This window comes from Diabrotica virgifera, chromosome 1, assembly GCF_917563875.1.
Source record: "Diabrotica virgifera virgifera chromosome 1, PGI_DIABVI_V3a".
NCBI classification, from domain to species: domain Eukaryota; kingdom Metazoa; phylum Arthropoda; class Insecta; order Coleoptera; family Chrysomelidae; genus Diabrotica; species Diabrotica virgifera.
Window position 1 is genome coordinate 100309748 of NC_065443.1, and position 23977 is coordinate 100333724.

Below are 23977 nucleotides of genomic sequence, written 5' to 3' on the forward strand. Positions count from 1 at the left end.
TCCTTGTATTTTAATTTTAGTTTCTTGGTTGCTGTTTTTTTTTTAAGTTTGGTTTTTTTTTGTCTTTATCTTCAGGCCCATTATCTTGGGAGTATTTTGCAAGCTTGTCGATCTTCTTTTGCTTATGGCTGCTATGTTCGGTTAGGGGACAAATGTCATCTGCGAACTACAAATCGTCCAACTAGTTATGCAATTTCCATCTAATACCTGTTTTATTATCTCTTATTTTCTGCATGATTCAGTCCGCTTTTATTACAAATATTGTCGGGGATAGCACACATTTTTGTTTAACTCCGCTTTGTATAGCTATATCTACTACCATTTTTCCCGCATGTTCTAGTCTGGCTCTATATTTCCTGTAAAATAGTCTGATTAAGTTGATTTATTTTATCGGTAGTCCATATAGTTTTAGAATCTTCCACATTTGTTCTCTGTTTATACCATCGAAGGCCTTTTCAAAGTAAAAGTGAAAGTAAACATGTTTATATTCTTTTGCCATTCACCAGCTTGTTCCAAGATAATTATAGAGTACAAGAGATACAGAGGTACAGGGACAAGATACAGAGGTAGGTACAGATATAATACAAATGTGGTCGATAGTGGAGCGTTTTGCGCGAAAACCTTCTTGGTTGTTTCTTAGTCTTAGTTTCTTGTCTATTTCTGGCTTCAGTCTATTCAATATGATATTTGACATTATTTTGAATGTGGCACTTAGCAGTGTTATTTCTCGCCAATTCTCGCATTTATTTAAATCGCCCTTTTTTGGTATCTTAATGGTTAAACCCACGTTCCATTTCTGTGGGAGCTCCTGGTCGGCCCATATCTTGTTAAAGAATTTGTGTAACATTTGTACTGATTCGTTTGCGTCCGCCTTTATTAAATCTATTGGTAGTTTGTCGCTTTCAGCGGCTTTGCCATTTTTTTAGTTGATTCAGTGTGTTTTGTATTTCTTCTTTGGTAATTTCAACTGTTCTAATGTTTATTTCCTGTATTACATTATCTCCGTCTATATGTGGTGTTTGGAATATATTTCCTCGCAGGGTTCTTTTCATCTTTGTATTATTTTATGTTCTGATTTAATTATATTATTTCCTTGTTTATCTTTGATTTGTTTATTACTGTTTAGTGTTTTCCCTGTCAAATTTCGGATGATATTGTACTGTATTTGATGGTCGTTTTCTTGCGCAACTTTTTCTGACATTTTTACCATATGATTTACGTAGTATCTTTTGTCTTTTCTGGCTTGCTTTTTAACCGCTATATTTTTCTTTGTATTTCCTTTCTACTACTTTTCCTTAAAATAAGGTTTTTGTCAGGACACTTGACCAGCCAGGTAGCAAATGGTTCTTTTAGAGTTATACCTATTACATTATAAATACAACAATTCCCGTCACAGTTCGGACGAGAGTTTTAATTATTAACAAATAAGGGTCAAATATGACAATTTTTTCGTTTAAATGGCTACAGGTAAAAATAACGTAATTAAATATCTTATTTAGATTATTCATTTTTTAGTAGATAAGCAAAGGTTTAAAATGGAAGTTTTTGAGTTTTTTTCTGATTATTTGTTACTTCGGAAATTGCAAAATAAAACTAAATTTCGAAAATAAAGAAATTGCTATCACTTTTGCAAAAATGAACTTAAGACTTTGATATTGCATGAAATGTTGAGTCAAACAGTTCACATAATGCATAAAAAAATGCAAGACGATTTGTCAATTAGTTTAAATTGCATTCGATTTGTTTATCACAAAGAACTTTTTTGCAATGTTGTTGTTCAGAAAATAATAATGATACAGCAATTCTGTGGAAACCACAGAAAAGAAGAATACTTACATTTTCAACTTATTTAAAAAATCAATAAGAAGTCATTTTTACCATTCTGAAAACATTTTACGAAAGTAGAATCATTTTTGGCTTATAAACAATTTGAATAACCATATTAACATATTGACTAAATCTGCGTTGGGATTTGAAAAGCTGATATTTTGACACGAATTTAAAAAAATAAACTTTTCGCCTAGGTTAATTACGAGCAAATTAAGCCACTTTTATTACTTATTTAATTTACAGTTACAGTGGAACCTAGATAAGTCGGATTAATCGGGACCGCGGCCGATCCGGGTTATCGAGAATCCGGGTTAGCCGGAGAATATGGTAAAAATTAGTAAAATAAATATTTTTAATAGGAAAATACACATTATAATTGCAAAAACATGAAATACATATGCACAGTACATCTAAATTACGTACAGTTCTATATACTATTGTTAATTTCTTGATAAAAAAATCAGTCAAAGTGAAAAAATGTTTGTTTTGTTTGATGAAAATCGGTCCGGGTTAGCCAGATTTCCGGGTTATCGGGGGCCGACTTGGCGGGGTTCCACTGTACTTCTATATACATAAAAGTCTCCTGTAACAGTGTTAGTTATCATATTCCTCCGAAACGGCTTGGCAGATTTTTATGAAATTTTACACATATATTCTGTAGGATTGAAAATAGATTGTAATCTATTATTTATACCCATAAGTTATAAGGGGGTTACCCTCTGCCACTTTTTTATTGTTTTAGAAAAAATTGTCTACCTTAATTTTATAGTATGTACCATTAAAAATATATATACAACCCTTAATTTTCACCCTTCTATCACCAAGACCCTATTTTTTAATAGCCATCTATTTATTTACATCTATAAAATTCTCCTGTCGTAATGTTAGTTGCCATAATCCTCCGATACCGCTTGAACGATTTTTATGAAATTATATATGTATACTCGAAGGTCTTAGAATCATAATTATCGGCCCCATAACATTTTGTATTGTTAGGTAGGTATATGTGTACATAACATACTCTGCAAGACTACAAGAAATATATATAAATTTTAAAAAAATAATGATCAAAATCCATCAACTATCTCTGGAGATATAAAGAGCAACATATCTTTGAAAAATAAATTTCATTTTTTGAGTGCACGGATTTTAATAATTCCCCTCCACCGACCACGAGTCGATTTCGTTAGGGCGTTATTTTTAAAGATATATTAACCACTCTGTTCAAGTTTACTCAAACTTTTACATATAAACTATATACATACCTTGAACTTCAAACTAGCGCTAGTTAGCTTTCTTAGTAAAAAAAGTGGCTAACTTTAACCGTAATTAACCAAGGTGAATGTTTTTTTAACATTTATGTAAAAGTACACATCGAAAACAATGTGATAACTACATGGGTATTTCCTGTACACCAACAATCAGCAAAATATACGGAAGGATCTTAAAAAACCGAATAGAGACGAATACAAGAAAATGGAAGCAGAAGAACAAGCAGGATTTAGAGCCGGAAGATCTACAATTGATCACCTTTTTGCAATCGCACAAGTCATGGAAAAGAAAACAGCGATTAACCAAGAGATTCATTTCGTATATTATATTGATCTGAAAAAGGCATACGACAGTGTACCTTCGGTAAAGTTATGGGAGGCAATGGAGAATACAAATATAAACATAGAAATGTGAAAAGTGAAAATTACCCCTAACTGTAAAAAATTATAAAACAACATTTTTAATTTTAATATTGTCAACATTTGGTTTTTGTCAGGTACATAATGATTGTTTTATGCTTTAAGATATACTATCATAATATTTCAACCCTTAAAACCACCCTTGTTGAAGCTATATATAAAAAAATTTCTTATCCTAAAAGAATCATTTCGGCTTGCATCGATTTACATAAAAATTTGGGATTAGGATCATATCACCCTGTACTTCATATTCTAGATCATGCTTAAGGGCGTTGATTATTTTAGGGGTGTAACCTACCCCTTATTGACAAAAATATATAAAAACATTGTAAATTTTAATATGGGTAAAATTTGGTTTTGATTGGTTAAATAATGATTGTTTTATACTTTAGGATAAAATATCATATTTCAACCCTTAAAAACCACCCTTAATAACATCACAATTTTCATAAGTAGATAGTTTAATAGATCTATACAGAAAAAAAGTAGAATTAAAGAATTACAAAAACATTTATTTACAAAAAAATACGAATTTACAAATATGTACAAATACAAATAGTTTTTTAGTCATCTTCCAGTATATCAACCGGTTCTGTGGTATTATACATACATTGAAAATTATCCATAAGTAGCCTATTCGATATTTAAAAAAAATCGTTTTCTAAACATGGCTCTTCATTTTTGACGATAAATAGTTTTTTCAAAAATAATTCTGTAGGATTTTTGAGGAGTTCTAAGACCGTGAAAACTAAATTCTGTAAGATCCCTTAGTTTTTAATTGGGGTGAGTTTAAAAGACTCGAATAAGGGGGTGTCTGCTCGTAAATAGAGGTTTCAAATAGCCATAGTATCTCGCTATCTGTTCACTGTAATGAAAATCCATGCACAAGAGAATTTTACTTATTAAATAATAAGCTACAATTTAATAGTCCATAATTTTTTGGTATCTCCAGTATTTTCGGAGATATTTTGAAGTAAAAGGTGACATAGGAAATTGCAAAAAATCAATTTTTCTTTAAAGTCCAATTTTTCTAAAATTAGGCCTTTTAAATAGGTCAAACTTCTTGGGTGTATTGATAATACGAATATAAAGGGAATTACAGAAAGGTGAAGACCAATTTTTAATCAGTAGGGTAGTTAGGGGATTGTTTTCACTGATTTTTTCATAGGGAATAGCAGGTACCGACATTTTTTGATCATAAGTCGCTTAATTTTCATGCTAGGAGCTTCATATTATTATTTTTTGAAAGGTCTATCATTATACTTAAAAAGATTATTTAAGTTTAATTTACTTTGTGTTTCTAAAAGATGCATTTTTGGTATCTATAGTTTTTTTGATTAAATCCATATTTTTCGAGGTATTCTCAAAAAACCATCTAAAAAAGTCGATTTTTTCGTCGAAAAACTGTTACTTTCAAGCGCGAATATCTCGAAAAATACTAGTTTTACGAAGAAAATGTAAAAAACATTTTTTTCTTAGAATTCATTTTTACATCGATTTACGTGGTTAAAATATAATAAAAAATTCCCGTCCCCGAGATGGGGTGGCAACCACCCCAAGCTTTTAGCGTACAGCGGCATGATATAGAAAATGATCCTTGGACTATTCCCTACCCTCTGTGAAAATTTCAAGTAAATCCATGCTGGACGAAAAAATTGCGAGCCAAAATGCTTCATTTTCTCGACTATAGAAGAAGGAGAAACAATCAGTAAATGTAACGAATATAAATACCTGGGTATGAAAATCACGAATGATGGAACACTGGACGGAGCCATTAAAGAACGAAATACTCAGGGCAGGAAAGCAATTAGGCTCCTAAACTCAGTACTCTGGGACAAGCAGATAAACAAGCAAAACAAGAAAAAATCTATAACGCCGTAGTGAAAAGCATTATAACATACAGCTGCGAAGTATGGCATATCAAGGAAAAATCAAAACAAATGTTAGATGTCACTGAAATGGATTTTTGGTGAAGAGCTGCAGGAAGATCAAGAAGAGAACATGTCACCAATGAACGGATACGAGAAATAATGAAGGTCACACATACAATAAATGACAAAATCAACGAAATAAACTACGATGGTTGGGTCACGTACAAAGAATGCATGAAGATAGAATCACAAAACAAGTGCAAAACTAGAAACCGCAAGGTAGAAGAAGAAGAGGTAGACCGAGAAAAAGTTGGCAGGCAGGAATAAACAAAGCCATGGATTAAAGAGGTCTGTAAGTAGATCAATGTGCGGACAGAGAGGAATGGCGAACGGCGAACGGGTATCGGAAGACGGAGAAGGTTATAAACCGATAATACAATAATAATGGTAGGGGAGCAAAGTATGCTAAATGTGCAGTCACTCGAGCGCTTTGGGGACCTATTGGGTTGTGAAGGGTAGGTCCTAAAACCAAAAAAAGTTAAGTAAAATTTTCTATTTTAGTGGGCGCTTGCCATTTTTTAATTTAATTTTCCATTTCCAACAATGGCTTTTTCCGATTATAACGCCATCTGTCCATAATTCGAAAAAATATTTCAAATAAAAGTTACTTATTTTTTCGTAAGGAATCCAAATCTGCAATAAAAAATGAGGGTTCCCATTTAAGATTATAAAGTAAACCCCCACCCACCTCCGTGGGGGGGTCGTATTTAGTGCCACTCGATAGATTTTTCAAAAATATTGAATAAGTATATTTTACAGTTTTTCGATCTGATGTTCATTTCGCGAAATATCGTGGGATTCGTATTTAAAATATTAAATTTACCCCCCACCCCTCTCCGTGGGAAATCGTGTTTATTATCATTCGATAGATTTTTTAAAAATATTGAGCACATATTTTTAGTGTTTCGATCTGTCATTCATTTCGCGAAATATTCGCTTTTTTCTTGTGAAATTTTGGGACTCACCCATTTCCTTACGCCCGGCTCAAATCGTCAGATTTTTGAAATATACACTCTTTTGCATGTACTTAAGTTACCTTATCTTAATCTGACAATTTCGTGTTTTTTTAAGGATAGATTTTATTTTTCGGGCCCCCCTTAACGAACTCCCCTGTGTGAAGAGCCAATGTATGGTAGAGGTTCATCTACAGGGTATCAGGTTTCTCCCCATATGATAATCTGACGCGCTCGAGTAACTGCAAAAATCCCCGCTTGGGCTCCCCTACCATAATGTAAAAGTACCAGCTTTTTAAATCCTAAAGTCTAGGGATGGTGCATGGCGGTTGTTGAACAAAAAACCGGGTTTCGGTTATACCGTTTTTTTTACTTACGGTTTAACCTGGCGGTTATAACCGGTCAAATAACCGGTTGTTCCAAAAACCGGTTTTCGTTTTTTTAATCAAAAGCAAATAGGTTATAATGTTACATTTATATTGCACTTTAGTTTGCTCAATTTTTCTCCCGAAAAATTTCCCAACCAATTCAACCTATAAAAATTTTCCTAGGCGCTCTCAAATTACCCTAAAAATGGGCGAAAGTACCCCATCTCTGATTCGTCGCTCGTTGTAGACGGCTTCGGCGTATAGTGCGTTGTCAATAATTGGGATATTCTCAAAAATGATGATCCTACCCGATCTACCGAATGTCCCTTAGATCTATCAAGTTTAGAAAAATACCCAAATGACTTATATTTTACTTAAAAATAAATTCGATAAACCAATTCATTATTTACTTCTCTATTGCCATCAAAAAATTTCAGTAGGTTATATTTTTTAATACGTTTGTAATACCTACCTTTTATTTCCTAATATGTATTTAAAAATTACATATTGGAGATTCCTAATCGTATTTCGGTATTCACATTTCATACAAGACTCTCAAGTCTCAAGTACTCAAGTATAAACAATTTTTAGATGATGGTTGGAATATCGATTTCAAGCAGATCACTTACTTTTTTACGTAACTATATTATCATCTAAAACTAAATAACTATTCCCAAAATTGTTTCATAAAAGCTGATGTGACAATTTCGTCCAGTTCTCTATTAGTAAATAAAAGTTGAATTATGGTTGTTTGGGTTAATTACTTATTACTTCGCATATTATTTATAATACATATGATTGAGATCGAAGATAGATAGAAATTTCTTCATTTTTCTCTAAATAATTTTTTTTTCCACAGGTAACTTATTCGGTTTTTCACCGGTTATTACTTTAAAACGAAAAAACCGGTTATAACCGGGACAAAAAAAAACGGTAAAACCGATTATTTCGAATGAAAAAACCGGTTTTAGGTTATAACCGGTAGGTTTTTCCCATCCCTAAATCGATTAATTTAGTTTGCAGTCAATACTAACAAAGTTATTCAAATTTTTTATAAGCCAAAAATGACTCTACTTTACTAAAATATTTTCGGAATGATAAAAATGACTTTTATTATTTTTTTAAAAACTTTGAAAACATAAGTATTCTTTTTTCATGCGGTTTTCACATAGCAAATTTTTTATTTTTGAAATTTAAGTTTTATTTTGCAACTTCCGAAGCAACAAATAATCGTACCAAAATTCAAAAACTGACATTTTTGACCCTTATTTGCTAATAACTAAAATTATCGTCCGAACTGTAACGGACATTTTTATATTTATAATGTAATAGGTATATAGTATTCAAAACATCCATTTGCAACCTGGCCGGTCAAGTGTTCCGAACGTATATTTTTGCCTTATTTCCCTGGAGTACAATGTGTCTCCGGTTATCCATTTCTTTTCTCTTTTTTTTTTTCATCCCTATAATTTCGTTTGCAGTTTTTGCATAATATCCTTGAAGTTCTTCCATATTTCTTCCACTGTTTCCTCATGTTGGGACACTGCTGTTCGGTTTAATTTCAATCTTTTTGTGAATTCGATTCTTGTGTTTACTTTCCGGTTTTTGTCTTTGGCTAATTTCATCTTTATTTTGACCCTTACTTCAATATGTTTAATTGCAGACCAAATATTTGATTTTCGTTTTCAACCAGTCGTGTAAGATCAATCAGCTCTGATTGACTATTTGCAAGAAGGGCTGTGTCATCTGCGAAACGTAGGTTGTCTATTTTATGATTATTTATTGAGATGACTTTTTCCCATCCTTCAAGTGCTCTTCTCATAATATGCTCTTCATATATGTTGAATAATCGTGGAGATAGTATACATCCCTGTCTGACACCCTGTTCTGGATGAAATTCCTTTGAAAGTGTGTCAAGCACTTTAACTGATCCAATAGTGTGTTCGTGTAGTTCAGTTATAAGCGAAATAAGGTGTTGGGGTACGCCTACTTCTTTTAGTATTTGCCATAAGTGTCTCCACTTGACCCTGTCGAACGCCTTACGATAATCTATAAAGCTTTTGTACAGTGGAATATTAAATTCCCTATATTTTTCGATTATCTGTCTTATATTCAACAGGTGTTCTCGAGTACCTCTACCTTTGGTAAATCCAGTTTGCTCTTGTGGAATTTCTCTTTGAAGGAATGTTTTTAGTCTCTCATTGATTATATTTAGTATTATTTTACTGGCATGTGATAGACTAGAATAGAAATATGCTTTATTGTCATGAAAAATTTAACAATTTTATAGACAAAGCTTACAAGAATCATAAATAAGAACAATAACAAATAACAAATACAATTTACTAAAATGATATAAATCGTCTATATAAATAAAAATAATGAACAGAAACAAAAAAACAGTAACAATCTATTGCAAAAATTAAAAAAAAAAAATTTGCAAATTGCATAATCTACCTTAAGCATTGTCACGCAAAACGTCAAACTGACAGTGCCCATTAAAATCTGCTCTTAATAAAATTAACTATTTAGCGAGTTAATTAGTAGAAAAAAGGACACTTGGTGTGATTTAAAAACTGATATTAATTGAGTGCGATAAACAGTGCTATAAGCGACCCCCAATGGGGGAAGCTTTTTCCCCAGGGACACCATTAGGTGAAAACTTTTCAGGTGCTAGTGAGAATAGTGAAATGGATATTATTGAATCAAGTTTAATCGAAAATTTGGATGATTCTACTGCGAAAATTACAACTAAAACCAGAGATTTTATTAAAGTGCCGACACAACAAATCCCACCTCCGCAAAAAGTTGTAGAGAAAAAATTGTTCAACGTTGCATCAGATAAGTACAATTTTAATAACGTTTATGTATATATAGAAAAATCAAACAATCAGGATATTGGCCGTTTACATCCACTTACTGTTGCGGACATCTTGCATAAAAAATTGAACATTCCTAATATTATTGAAATAAAAGCCATTGGAAAAAACAAAATTAAAGTTTTGTTAAGGTCAATCGTAGATGCAAATAATTTGGTTAAAAATATAAAATTAAAAGACCAAAACTTAGTAGCATATGTCCCTAACCATTTACTAGAAATTAGAGGCCTAATAAGAGATATTGATACTCAATACGATGAAAAGTATTTGTTAGATAATAGTAAATCTCCCTCCCCCATAATAGCCTTTAAAAGAACTTACAGAAAAGTTGACACCGATGGAAAAACTAACTATGTACCCAAAAGGACAATGATAGTCACCTTCGAAGGGAATATTCTTCCTAGCTACATTTCAATAAATAGTGTATTTTTTCCTGTTGAAACCTACATTGGCAAAGTAACACAGTGTTACAATTGCTTAAGATTTGGACATATTTCCAAGCAGTGTCGCAGTCCACAAGCACATTGCATAAAATGTGGAAAAATCAAAAATGAAGATCATACATGTCAAGATAATGATGTTCAATGCATACATTGTGATAGTAAAGATCATGTTTCCATATCCAAGAAGTGTCCAAAATACGAACATCAAAAGAAGATAAAGAACGTGATGATTGAGCAAAAAATTTCCTTTATCGAGGCAAAAAATTACTGTGAATCGTCCTTCTCGGGATTGTTTATTCAGAATAGATATTCCACACTAGACAATATCGAAGACAGTTTTCCTCCCCTCCCAACTTCTTCAAAAAAATCATCCCCTTCTACTACCACACATAAAAATCAAAACATTTCAAATAATACATCCCAATCCCAACCCTCCTCAAGCCACTATAATATAGCTAAAAAACGAAAAATATCACCAAACCAATCACAAAACAATTCACCCATGTTCCCTTTTAATTTTGGGCCCTCCAAACCCCTTCCTTCTAATTTAAAACCCCCAATTTGTCAAAACAAATCAGATCAGAGAGTATTGGAAACACTCATTTCCAATTATATTTTTAATTTGATTACAAATATTCAAACTGTAGATGATATAAAAACTATGAGTCAAGATAGTATTTACCATGGTATAAAAACGATTTTAGAGGATATCACTCATAAATAACATGTTCCCAGAACTTAAATCATTAAAAATTTTGCAATGGAACGGTAGATCCGTTGTTTCGAATAAAAATAGTTTAATTCATTTTTTAATAACTGAAAATATTGATATTGTATTATTAAGTGAAACCTGGTTCAAACCAAATCAAAATTATACATTTAAAGGTTATAATGTAATTCGCCAAGATAGATATGACGGGTATGCAGGTGTTGCAATTTTAATTAAAACAACTATACCATTTCGTGAAATAAATATTAGAAACAATTTTAATGAGGGAATTTTAGTTTGCGGTGCTATCGTTAAATGTAACACAATAGAACTAAGTTTTTTATCTATATATAGACCTCCAAATATTAGTACATCCAAAAACGATTGGATAAATATCTTCTCACAAATCAAATCACCTTTTTTAATTGGCGGAGATATGAATGCTCATCACTCACTATGGGGCTCACTGCGTAATGATCCAGTTGGTAACCAAATTGTTAGCAGTATCGAAGACCTAGATCTTGTAATTCTGAATAATGGAGAACCTACATATCTTCCTAGATATGGTACTCAAAAATCTATGATTGACATTTCACTCTGCACAGCTAATATAGCCAGTAAATTTACTTGGTCAGTTTTATCTGACACCTTAGGCTCGAATCATTTTGCTATAACTATGAATTTTTCAATAACCAACACCTCACAAGAAATAATTTATCCAAAAAGCAAATGGAATATCAAGAAAGCCAATTGGTCCCTGTATACATCCTTAATTGAAAACATGTTTTCCAACTACAATAACTTTTTCAATACTTATCAAAATTATAGTTTTCTAATAGATTGCATTAATGATGCTGCAATTAGGTCTATTCCTCAATACAAAATTTTTAAATCTAAAAATCGATCGCCTCCACCATGGTGGGACCCAGAATGCGATCTGATAATCAATGACAGAAAAGAAGCATTAGCATTGTATAAACGTTCACCAAGCCTTGATAATTATCTAAATTGTCAGAAAGTTACTGCTCATACTAAAAAGCAGTTGAAACAAAAAGCCAAAGCTAGTTGGATTAAATGGTGTTCTAATTTATGCAAAAATACCTCCTCTAAGGAGATATGGTCACAGGCCAACAAAATGAATCGAAAAGCATCTATTAGTATAAAACCCTTCAATGATAATCTATTAGACGACTTTTTTAATAAAGTATGTCCTCCTTTTGCTCAAAATTCACCTACACGATCTACACAAAGTCATCATTCAAATAATCACTTCCTGTTAAAACCATTTACTGAAACTAAATTAGATTTTGCCCTTAAAAACCGCATAAATACTTCTCCTGGTATCGATCATATAAAATACCCCATGTTAATCAACCTACCAGATGTTGCTAAAAAACTTCTTTTAAATGTCTTCAATGATATCATCCAAAAAAATATAGTTATTGATTCTTTCAAAGACATCTTAGTTGTTCCTATCCTTAAACCCGGAAAAGACCCAAACATCGTAAGTTCATATAGACCAATATCCTTACTGTCTTGTATTTTTAAAACTTTAGAAAGGCTTATAAAATTTAGATTAGATTGGTGGTTACAAAAAGAGAATTTACTTCCAGTAAACCAGTTTGGTTACAAAAGAGGTTTTGGAACTCTAGACGCTTTAACAACACTTGTTGTAGATGTACAGAATAACTTAACTAAAAATAACTACTTAGCAGCACTATTCTTAGATATTGAAGGAGCTTATGACTCAGTTTGTTTATCAACCTTAAAACATAAAATGGTAAATTTATTTCATATGCCAATTGCTTTCGTTAACACAATAATCGGTTTCTATACAGATAGGGTAATTTACATCAGAGATCATAATAACAAACTAATAGGACCTCGACATAATTATTACGGTATACCACAAGGCTCAGTATTATCACCAATTTTATTTAATCTGTACACCTCTGATATACATAAGATGCAAATAAACAACATCCCATTCAAAATCATACAATATGCAGACGACTTTTGTGTCTATATGGAAAGCAAGAAATATGAAAACGGTATGCAAAACCTAAGTACAGTTTGTAGTTCCCTCTTTCCATGGTTCTTAGAGAACGGCTTAAATTTATCAATTAACAAATCAGCAGTATCTGTCTTTACAAGACACAATCTTCCTATAAACCAAGATGTATTACTTAGTGATCAATCTTTTACATTTAAAAATAATGTCAAATATCTGGGACTCGTTCTGGACAAAAAACTAACTTGGAAACCACACATACAATATATGCTGGATAGATGTAGCAAAGGTATTAATTTCCTTAGAATGACAACTAGAGTGTGGTGGGGCTGCGATGTTGAGACATCTTTATTGTTTTATAGAGCTTATATACGATCCATTATAGATTATGGTGCTACTCTCTACGGTTCTGCTTCCAAAAACCTTTTAAGAAAAATTGACATTTTCCAAAATTCGGCCTTGAGAATCTGTTTAGGTGCTATGAGATCTACTCCTATACAACCAATACATGTTGAAGCTTCTGAGCCTCCTTTAGAGATTAGAAGAAATTTACTAAGCGAAAAATGGGTACTTAAAGCACACACTACAAATTTCGAATTATTTTCCAGTATATGTCATCTTAACGAATCAGATCTTACTCACAAGTATTGGATTAAAAAACCATCTCCGCCTTTATGTACTGCATTACAGAACAATCCTATTTTTTCAAATGAATTAAACACAGTAGACAAAAACTTAGACTACTTTGCTCTCTTCCATAAAACTGATGTAATAATACCCACATACAACGAAAACAACATAATCAGCAACAATATCCTGAAATCTATTTTGAACTGCTACAGTGATGCAACAGTTATATACACAGATGCATCTAAATCAAGAGAAGGATCTGGCTGTGCTTATTTTTTACCCTCAAGAGGTTTCGAATTCAAGTACAAACTTCCCAATGAGTTTTCAATTTTCTCTGCGGAATCATTGGCCATACTCGAAGCGTTGAAATATATTAAAAACTCTTATACTAAAAAAACGTTAATTCTTTCAGACTGCCTATCAGTTTTACAGAATATCAAAAATACTTTTTTGCCCAAAACATTTAGTAATCCTTACATATTTTTAATAAAGGATATGTTAAAGCAGTTAGAAGACTCTGACTTCAATATAAAATTTATTTGGGTTAAGGCACATATTGGACTCAAAGATAATGAGTATGTAGACTACTTAGCTAAATCCAGTATAACATCAGGCACTTTATTGTCATATTCTTTATGTGTATCAGATGTTATTACTATTTTTAAAAGAAACCAACTATCGATATGGAAAGATCAATGGAATCTTTATTGCTTAACAAACCCCACAAGATACACCACTTTACAACCAGTGATTCCACAAAGTACCTGGTTTAAGAGTTTTAAAGCTCCACGTAAATATATAACAACTATAAATCGATTACGTTTTGGGCATGCGTGCTATCCAAGTCATTTATATAAAATAAATGTGATTGAAGACAATAATTGCAAACATTGCGGAAAGCAGGGTGATCTTGATCATATCTTTTTTGAATGTACTAAGTTTCAACAGCATTCCAACTCTCTCTATAAAAATTTAATTAAACTTGATATGCATGCACCATTCAATATACAGTCTTTGCTGGCTACAGGCTCACAACAAATATACAATATTATTATAGCTTTCTTGTCAGATACACGCACGGTCCTATAAGATTTGTACGCTGGCATGATATTTTTTATGATTTAAGTTCAGATTTGCATCTTTTTTTTTTGTCATAAATGTTTTATCACTTTATCAGAGTTCCATTATTGTTTTTATTGTATTATTGTTGTATTGTATTATTTATTGTATTACTATATTGTTTCTGTTTAATTTTGTATTAGGGATAGGATTGTATATTGTTTATTGCAACTGGCTGAATGACTAATGTCTATGCCATTAAATAAAAAAAAAAAAAAAAAAAAATCTACCTTAAGAAATTTAATAATTTAAGTTAAGCTGCTGCATATGACACTCAAATATAGATTAAGATTATACTTATATAATTAATAAGAATACTGTACTTTCTTAGTTATTGGTTAAGAAACTCTGCTGTTGAATAATATGGTCTTTCAGATAAATAGGCTTTAGTCATTTTACGGAACTTGGGGAAAGATGTTGCAGATTTAAGTTGTAGAGGGAGATGGTTGTAAAGTTTTTTTGCAGAATATAATATAGATTTCTTTACTAACTCACTGGACGGGATCGGTAAATAGATGTCAAAGGTAGAATTTCTGGTGGAATAGTCATGTCTAGGTCTTGCTGGAAAGACATGTAGATGTTTACGAATTAAGCAAACAGTTTCTAAAATATATAAAGAAGGTAGTGTTAGAATCCTGTGATCTTTGAATTAGCTTCTGCAATGTGTTGTTCTTCTGAGGCCAAACAGATATCTTATTGCTCTTTTTTGTGATTTAAAAATAACATCAGATTGGGCAGCCGTACCAGAACCCCAAAAAGGGAGACCATATCGAAGATGTGACTCGAACAAAGAAAAATATGTTATTTTGGAAGAGGCTAAATTCATTTCCTTCGAAACAGATCTTATTGCAAAGCAAGCTGAGGATAGTTTCTTGCTTAACACATCAATATGAAGGGACCATTTCAGATTGCTATCTAAAAAAATACCAAGAAACTTTACAGAATCAACGATACTGATCTGGCTGTTATGAAGAATACTGATCTGGCTGATATAAGAGAAATAGTTCTATAATTGTCGCATTTATGGAAGCTGCCTTTTTTATGAATTGTTGTTATTGTAGATTTTGTCCAGTCTTCAGGCCATTGTTTAGAATGCCATATTTGGTTACAGAGTAGATGAAGTAATTTTACGCGAGTTTCTTCTGTGGCTTTGAGTATTTCTGCTGTTATCATATCTGGACCTGGTGCTTTATTATATTTAAGCTTAATGATCACTAGTCTTACTTTATTTTCAAGTATATCAGGTTCTCCTTCTACTTCATCAAAGATTTGGTTAACAGGTTCTTGGGGTTAATCATCTTTATATAGGTACCTGCAATACGATCTCCATGTCTCTGCTATATCTTCTCTGATTTTTCTCAGAGTTCCAGTGTTGTCTTCAATGGCCCAAGTTCTGGCTTTGAAGTATCTTGTTAAGTAGCGTATTTTTCTAAATAGATCTCTCGGCTGATTATTCTGATCATGTCTCTCAATTTCTTTGCATATACTTTGATAGTACAGTTTTTTATCTGCCTTGCATCTTCGCTTTACTTTTTTATTGAGGTTTCTTAAACTAGCTTTTTTCCTTTCACTATGCATACCACTTTGACAAAGATTTCTTCTATTCTCAATGATTTGAAAGGTTCCATCTGTTATCCAGTGTTTCCGTTTCACAGGATTAGGTGTTGTTACACAATGTTTAAAAGTCTCCCATATTTCTTGTGATGTTCCGTTACGAATAGAGGGCATTATTTTATGTAATTACTTCTTGGAGAAGTTCGTCCTGCGTTTTTAGTTCTATCTAATGATCTATCTGATTATATCTATTATACAGGTGGTGACATTATAATTGATATATTATAGTATGAGAATAGAAAAATTATATTATTAAAAATATTGTAATAAATAATTATATCTATGCATCTATAAGCGAGGTTCCTATAGCCTCTGCTACTTCTCGCATTTCGACCGCTATCTTTTTCTGTCCATCCATTCGTCTTCTTTGATGGCTTTATCTCTCATAATGTACTGTACATCTTCTTCCCAGGTAACTGAAGGCCTTCCCCTTCTTCTTCTTTGTTGTGGTATGTAATTTAAAGCTTTCTTTGGCCATCTATCTTCATTCATTCGTTTGACGTGACCATACCACACTAGTTGTCTCGTTTCAATTCTATCTACACTGGAATATACAGTTTTTGTCCTCCTTCCTGATGCGATCTTTTATATACCACACGCTCTCCTTAGATAATCTATTTCTTCTACCTACTTCTATTCTCTTTCTATCTTTTTTTGTGATCTGCCAAACTTCTGCTCCATAAGTCATAATAGGCTCTACCAAGGTACGATAGATTGTCGTTTTTTGTATTATCTCTTTAGACCATAGTAGAGAGCTTAGAATGTTTACCGCTATTTTGCCCTGCTGTGTTCTGTTTTCGATGTCTCTTTTGCCTTCTTTAGATAATATAGATTCGAGATATTTATATTCTTTAAATGTATTTGTTGTTCTAATTTCTAAATCTGGATCTCCTAATAAAGAATTAAGAATTAAATTCTAACACTTATATAATATGTTACAATTGAGCAATTAGACTACCAGTTTCGGCAACTGGTTATGATAAATTCATCAATTTTAATGAACATACTTCTTAATTGTTTTTATTCTTGCAGTAAAAAAATACACTGTTAATTATACAAAGAGAATATCATTAATCTGTCACAAAAATAATTGTTTTAACATACTACAATAATCATTTATAAAAATATCCGAAGTCTAAATACCAACATTTGAGGTGGCAACAGCGTAGTAGAAGCCATGAGGACATTAACTGAAATATACGGATTCCGCGACAACCTTAAAATGAATAAATATATATTTGGACGTCATCAAAACCGTTAAAGTGATTTTAGATATACAGCAAGCGAACGTGGCGCGCCTGACGGCAACTGCCTCAAGTAATGTGTATATTATTATACAGATAACGTGTCTGAGGACATCCGGCCAATATTTTGTTCAAGCATTGTAGGAAGTGGTACCTTTCACCTGCGATAAATTTTAGAGAAAATCCTCGTGGCAACCGTATATCGGAGTCCACGAAGACCTGGACGCCACGAGAGACTACAGTTTAACATGGGGGGACGTCATGAGATGCTAAAAATATATATATATATATATATATATATATATATATATATATATATAGGTCCTCTAATTATATGACGGAAATATTCTGTTTTCTCTTCTATATGATGTTTAAGTGCAGACGTTCCGAATTCATCATTTTAGGAACATTTTCATTGCAAGTGTGCGAAACCAACGATATTTTTAGGATTCCTCGATAGCACCACAATTCGAATATTTCTAATTTGTTTAGCATTGTGGTTTTTAATGTCCATGTCTCACAACCATACAATAAGATAGACCATACATAATAACATTTCAGGACCTTCTTGCGAATATGCATTGACAGGTTTCTGTTACACAAAACTGGTCTCTAGGTCATAAACGCCTTACGTGATATTTTGATGCTGGTTATTATATCTTCATCAGAGTCACAATTTACATTTAACCAGCTGCCAAGGCATTTAAAACTATTTACACTACACGTTTTATTTTCTCTCCATTAAAAAAAAAGCAGACCTTGGTCTATATCAATTTTTGCAATTGCCATCCACTTTGTCTTCTGATAAATTGCTTCGATGACTAGATTCATTAATGTCTGGAGATCTTGTAAAATTTCGGCTAGAACGGCTGTATCGTCAGTGTATCTGCTATTGTCGATTACGGCTGTATCGTCGAATGTATCTGCTATTGTTGATTACTTCTAGTCTTACTCTCTCTTGACTGTCATCCAAAGCGTCCTTCAAGATTTCTTCAGAGTATAGATTAAAAAGACTGGGTGACAAAACATAACTCTGTCGTACTCCACGTTTGATAGGTAGTGAACAACGATAACAAGATTTTGGGATGACATGGAAAACGACATAAAAATCATATAAATAAAACAATGAAAAATAAAATAAATAAAATAAAGAAATCTATCGCGCATCGCCACTGGTTTGACAAGGTTGACAATGTTTGATGGCGAATTCGAGTTGTTAAAAAAGACATCTTGTCAAATCAGTTGCGATGCGCGCTAGCTTTCTTTCACTTTATCGCTGATACCTCGCGTTTTAACAGCTAGCAATTCTAATTTGCGGCCATTTTTTCACAGGCAACCTTACATCATCGTATTAGAAAAAAATTAGTTAAAATTAGCTTTAAAATATAAAAAAGCAGTTGTCTACGTCATCAAAAATAGTTCGATTGAACCTAACTTACCTTAGTACAAATGTGCACATAAAAAAGATACAGCCCTTTAACGATTTTTTCCAATATATCGAAAACTATTAGATATTTTTGATTGAAAATGGCCATGTGGCTTTATTATGGCGGGGACATCTTAAAAAAATAACAGTGAAATTTGTGCAAAAATAATAATTTTATGGGGGCTTTGTTCCCTTAAATCCCCTAAAATGTTTGTGTACGTTTCAAGTTAATTATTATTGTGCTACCATTAGCGTTAACCACAATGTTTTTAAAGCCTTTTTGCCTCTTAGTCCTTTTTCGATAAGCCAGTTTTTATCCAGATATTTTGAACATTTGTAAAATCCACCACATATTTGTAAATGGTTTATCTCGATATCTTGCATCTCGATAACATTATAATATTAATTGCATAATATTATTACGTAAGGTGACCAACTGTACTCATTTACTGAGTTTTGTACTCTTTTTTCCCAAACCGTACAGAGTGAACAGAGAATGAATAGTGAACTTTAGAGCATTAAATTGTTTCAAATGGACCCTTCTAAACAGTATAATTGAATGGAAAGAAGTTTCTTCAGCAGTCGAATTTGTAACGAAGGAAGTAAAAGATATTGTTATTAATGACAATTTTCTCTTTGAAGAAATTCGAAGAGTAAATTTATATTTAAATGAAGAAAAATTGAATAAATGGAACAATGAGAAAATAGAACTTGACAAAAGATGAGTAGAAATCTTTCGGCATTTTAGAGTAGAACATATCCCACACGAAAATTTAAAAGTTTTAATAGAAATTTCTTTATGTTGTCCAGGCACTAATTAATGCTACTGTTTAAAGGGTATTTTCACTAGAGAATGATTATTGGAGAAGTGAGAAGTCGCAACTTTCTGTAAAAACATTATCTGCCGTCTTAACAGTCAAATTTAATATGCAAAATGAAAGTTGTTCGGATGTGGCTACATTATTATAGGAACATCCTCATTTAGCAAAAAAAAATCAACTCCGAAGAAAAATATTTTTTTAAAAGAAAATAAAGTTTTTATCGTTTTTTCTTCTTTTTTTTTGTTTCGCCTATGAAATACTTGCAAAGTGTACTCTTTTTGAACAAAAAATAGTTGGTCACCTTATTACCAGATCTCTATCTTGATAAATCTTGATAAAATTGTCTTATTGAAAAAGTACTAAGAGGCAAAAAAGTTTTATAAAAACATTGTGTTTAACTCATGGCACCACAATAATAATTCAGTTGGACCCTCACCAATATTTGGGGCGGCGAGGGTTAAGGGAACAAAATCTCCATAATTTTTATGGGGTACACAAATTTCACTGTTGTTGTTTTTTAAAGATGTTACTACCATAATAATGCCACGTGTCCATTTTCAATAAAAATCTCTAATAGTTTTCGATGTATTGGAAAAAATCGATTTTCATTTTGTAAATTCAAGGGGCTATAACTTTTTTTAAATGCACGTACTAAGCAAGTTAGGTTCAAATTATTTTTGGTCCCAGAATATATGATTTATTTTATGACTGGCCTTTTTGTTACACCCTGTATATAGGTATTCATGACTGTATGTATTCTTTAATTTCCAAAACCAAGCGATTTCTATGCACAGACGTGTTCCTTAAAAAGTGTACCGTATTGATAGAACTTCAAACGGTCTATCTTGTATGAAGTCGTTGCCCTTTCTTAATCAAGGACAGCACTCCAATTGAGAAATAAATGAGTCAATCAAAGGCATTAGTTGTTTTGAATGACGGGTTTTCTAAACTGTCGAACATATGTGCGTGATCGTTAAAGTACCGCGGATATTTTTATGTGGTTTAGATTATAAGGGACGAATAATGGCACGATCCCAGTAGTAAAAGTAAAATAGACCTAATGAACAGTGAATTATGTTCAGGTGCAAGGATATTTCAGCTAATTGCAGTAAATGTGGCACCTGTAAATACTACACTTTTTGTCAAGTTTTAAAAACTGGGAATAATGAGTATAATTGCAGTGTGTGTCAGCCAATTATTTCAAAGGTGCTACCTGTTTAAAGGTGCTAAATACTTTTCAGTTGTAGATAATCAGTAATCATACAGTTATACTTGTTTATTGTAACTGGTTACACCGAGACTTTTCTTTAACCCACCGGCGGTTGCGCTATCGTGCGTTTATGCCGCCTTTTTAGTGATTTCAAGATTTCTTAAATATTATTAGTTACTTAACGAAGGCGAGCGAAAGGACAGAAGTGAACGGCTCCTTCAGTTTGCCATCGATTAAAAACAATGTTTAAACATCATCCGCGTTATTAACATGGTATTCGCCTGGAAGACGATACAAGAACCAAATATAGATCATACTCTTGGAGTCTGCAACACCAGCTGCAGACTGATTTGGATCATAAAATATTACAAGCAAAATTTCGCATTAAGTTGCACAGTAAAATAATTGCAAATAGAAGACGAAAATTGGTTCCATAACACCCGGAAAAGATAGAGAAGCATTAGGTACCAAAAGCTGACCTACCAGCCACTACCGGAGACCCTGATAAATCGTGGGAATGCACAAAGAAGTTGATCACTGAAGCTATCAAAAATACAGACCCCAAAGAAAAAATAGATAGGAAGAAACATTGGATGACTGAAAAGACTCTCAACTTAGTAGAAGGAAGACGAAAACTTAGAAACGGCACATCAAATTCAGTACAAAAGAAATAGAGATAGACACTATAAAACACTTGTGCAGAAGGGACAAAAATAGTTATATTAGAAACATATATGAGCACAACTAGAGGAACATGTTCCTAGAACGTTCCTTTAGTTGTGTGTTCCTAGAAAGTTCTCTAGAACGTGGCTGACCGCCAAGAATCTAGAGAACTTGTCTCAAAAGTCAATTATCTAGCAAGAGAATTCAAACCACAGACACAGATCATCAAAGATAATAGTGGAAATACCATAACAAATGCAGTCGGTATCGCAGAGGTGTGGAAACAATATTGTGAAACACTATTCTCTAACAACGACCCAGCCAATAATACAGAGAAAAGAAGTTATGAAAAAGAACCTCAAATATTGAAAACAGAAATTGCATAAAATTTAGAAAAGCGGAAGATGGAATAGCAGCTGAAACACTCAATTTCAAAGCTGAAACACATTTTAAAATTTTTATATGCATATAACTATTTTTGATTTCGTTGTTTAATCTTTTTATTAAAATTAATTTTTTTATTTTCAGCGTTGGTGGCAGTCCTGGAGGCGGTTTACTTCTTGGAAGAGAGCTGCATCCAGCGTATCGGTTGCCCCCACATATGGAGTACCTGTATTCTCTTCAACATTCCACCACTAACTCAATTCACGGTAAGTCATAGAATAAGAATAAAAATAAAGGTAAGGGTTTATTAAATTACTTCATATATTTGTGAATCTACTAAAAAAGTAATGGTCATTCAAATGAATATACAGACAAGTACAAACATTTTGTGTACAGGATTAGAAGTCCAAACAATGAACAGATACATTTTGAAACACTGCATTCACAGGTGAAGGCGAAGACAGTGAAGATTCATGAGCAAAATAGAATGAACTACAGAAGCAAGTAAAACATACAGTGCTAGTCAAAAGTCCGTACCCCCCCTCGTAACTTTTGACCGGTTATACTTATAATAGTGAAATTTGGAAGAAGGAAATGAACGGACGTAGGCTTCTTAACTAGTCATGACAGGTGACGTAAAAGTGACAGATGACTTTACAGCGCCACTGTGACAGATAATTTTAAATGGTACCCCATGGTAAGCGATACCTCGTTTGATAGGTATTGAAAATACCCATTCAGCTATACTAATTTTGTTTGAGTTTAAGCTCATTTGGATGAATAAATGAAATAATAAAAAATTGTAGTTTCGCATTTAATTAATAAAAATTCAAACCTCCGCCTATGGTTACTTGTCAAAAAGGTTGACGATGACGTAAAAACTACTAGAGAGCTGAAAAATGTCAACTTTTTTGACAAAATAACCATGGGCGGACATTTGAATTTTTAATAATTAAATGCGAAATTACAAAGTTATATTTATTTCATTTATTCACCAAAATCAAAATTAACTTAAACCCAAAAAAATTAGTACGATTGAATAGATATTTTCAATACCTTTCAAATGAGGTGTCACTTGCCATAAGGTCCCATTTAAAATTATCTGTCACAGTGGCGCTGTAAAGCCATCTGTCATTATTACGTCACCTGTCATGACTAGTTAAGAAGCTTATGTCCGTTTATTTCCTCCCTCCAAATTTCACTATTATATGTATAACCGTTCAAAAGATACGAGGGGGGGTACGGACTTTTGACTAGCACTGTATATGTAGACATAATAAAAACAAATATTTAAATGAATTATGCCAGGTAGTTGAGTATGCACATCAAAATAAAAGTGAAACCAGGGATATGTTCCTTAAAATAAGGCAAATCACACGTAACTTCTCACCAATTCATGAGAGTATAAAAAAGAAATCCCACGGAACGTTGGAGCGGCGTGGCAGGCCGAGTTAAATAGAAAAAGATATGAACTGAAGACGGGATTCAAACTTAACGTGAAATAGCGAAATTTCTATCGAAATTTGTTATTTACGATCATTAAGCTAATACCACACCCTAATTGATTGCCTCTTTACTCCTTCTGAGGAGTGTAGATCATTTTCCGATGAATTGTCGGTAAAATGACACAGTTCAAAGAGATTTAACATACAGGTGCTATAACGTGCCCCTTTCGACTAAGCTAGGGAGTTGATGCGATCAGTGCCGTGGTAATTTTACTATGTACTTAGTGGTCTAACTACGTTGTGTTAAGATTTTTATCATTGTATGAATTAACTAATGTAATAAAGTTTCTACCGCCCATATTGGCGGTGTGGGAACATATCTTTGGGGACATGATGGTCCGACTGATTTTATTATAAAAGGATATATTTATCAATTTTACAAAACTTTAGGATGCCAACTGTATTCTCTTTCCTTTGCACTATTAAATATTTTCTATCTCTTTTTGCCGTCGTTTAAATAAGTAAACCGCTTCAGCATGTTATTTAACGCGTCGTTCATACGAACCTTAAGGTCTAAGGTCAGTAAATAGAGAGCCCGTAACAAAC

The 23977-nt window shown here is 32.6% G+C and overlaps 1 protein-coding gene across 1 annotated transcript in view; it reads left to right on the top strand.

The window, feature by feature from the left end:
* LOC114349424 (transcriptional activator cubitus interruptus) overlaps positions 1 to 23977 on the top strand; it is a 660730-nt gene that overhangs the window by 554371 nt on the left and 82382 nt on the right. Inside the window, exon 2 of the mRNA XM_028299796.2 lies at positions 22071 to 22192. Within this exon, the coding sequence (XP_028155597.1) occupies positions 22071 to 22192 (122 nt within the window). The remainder of the gene's footprint in view (positions 1 to 22070; positions 22193 to 23977) is intronic.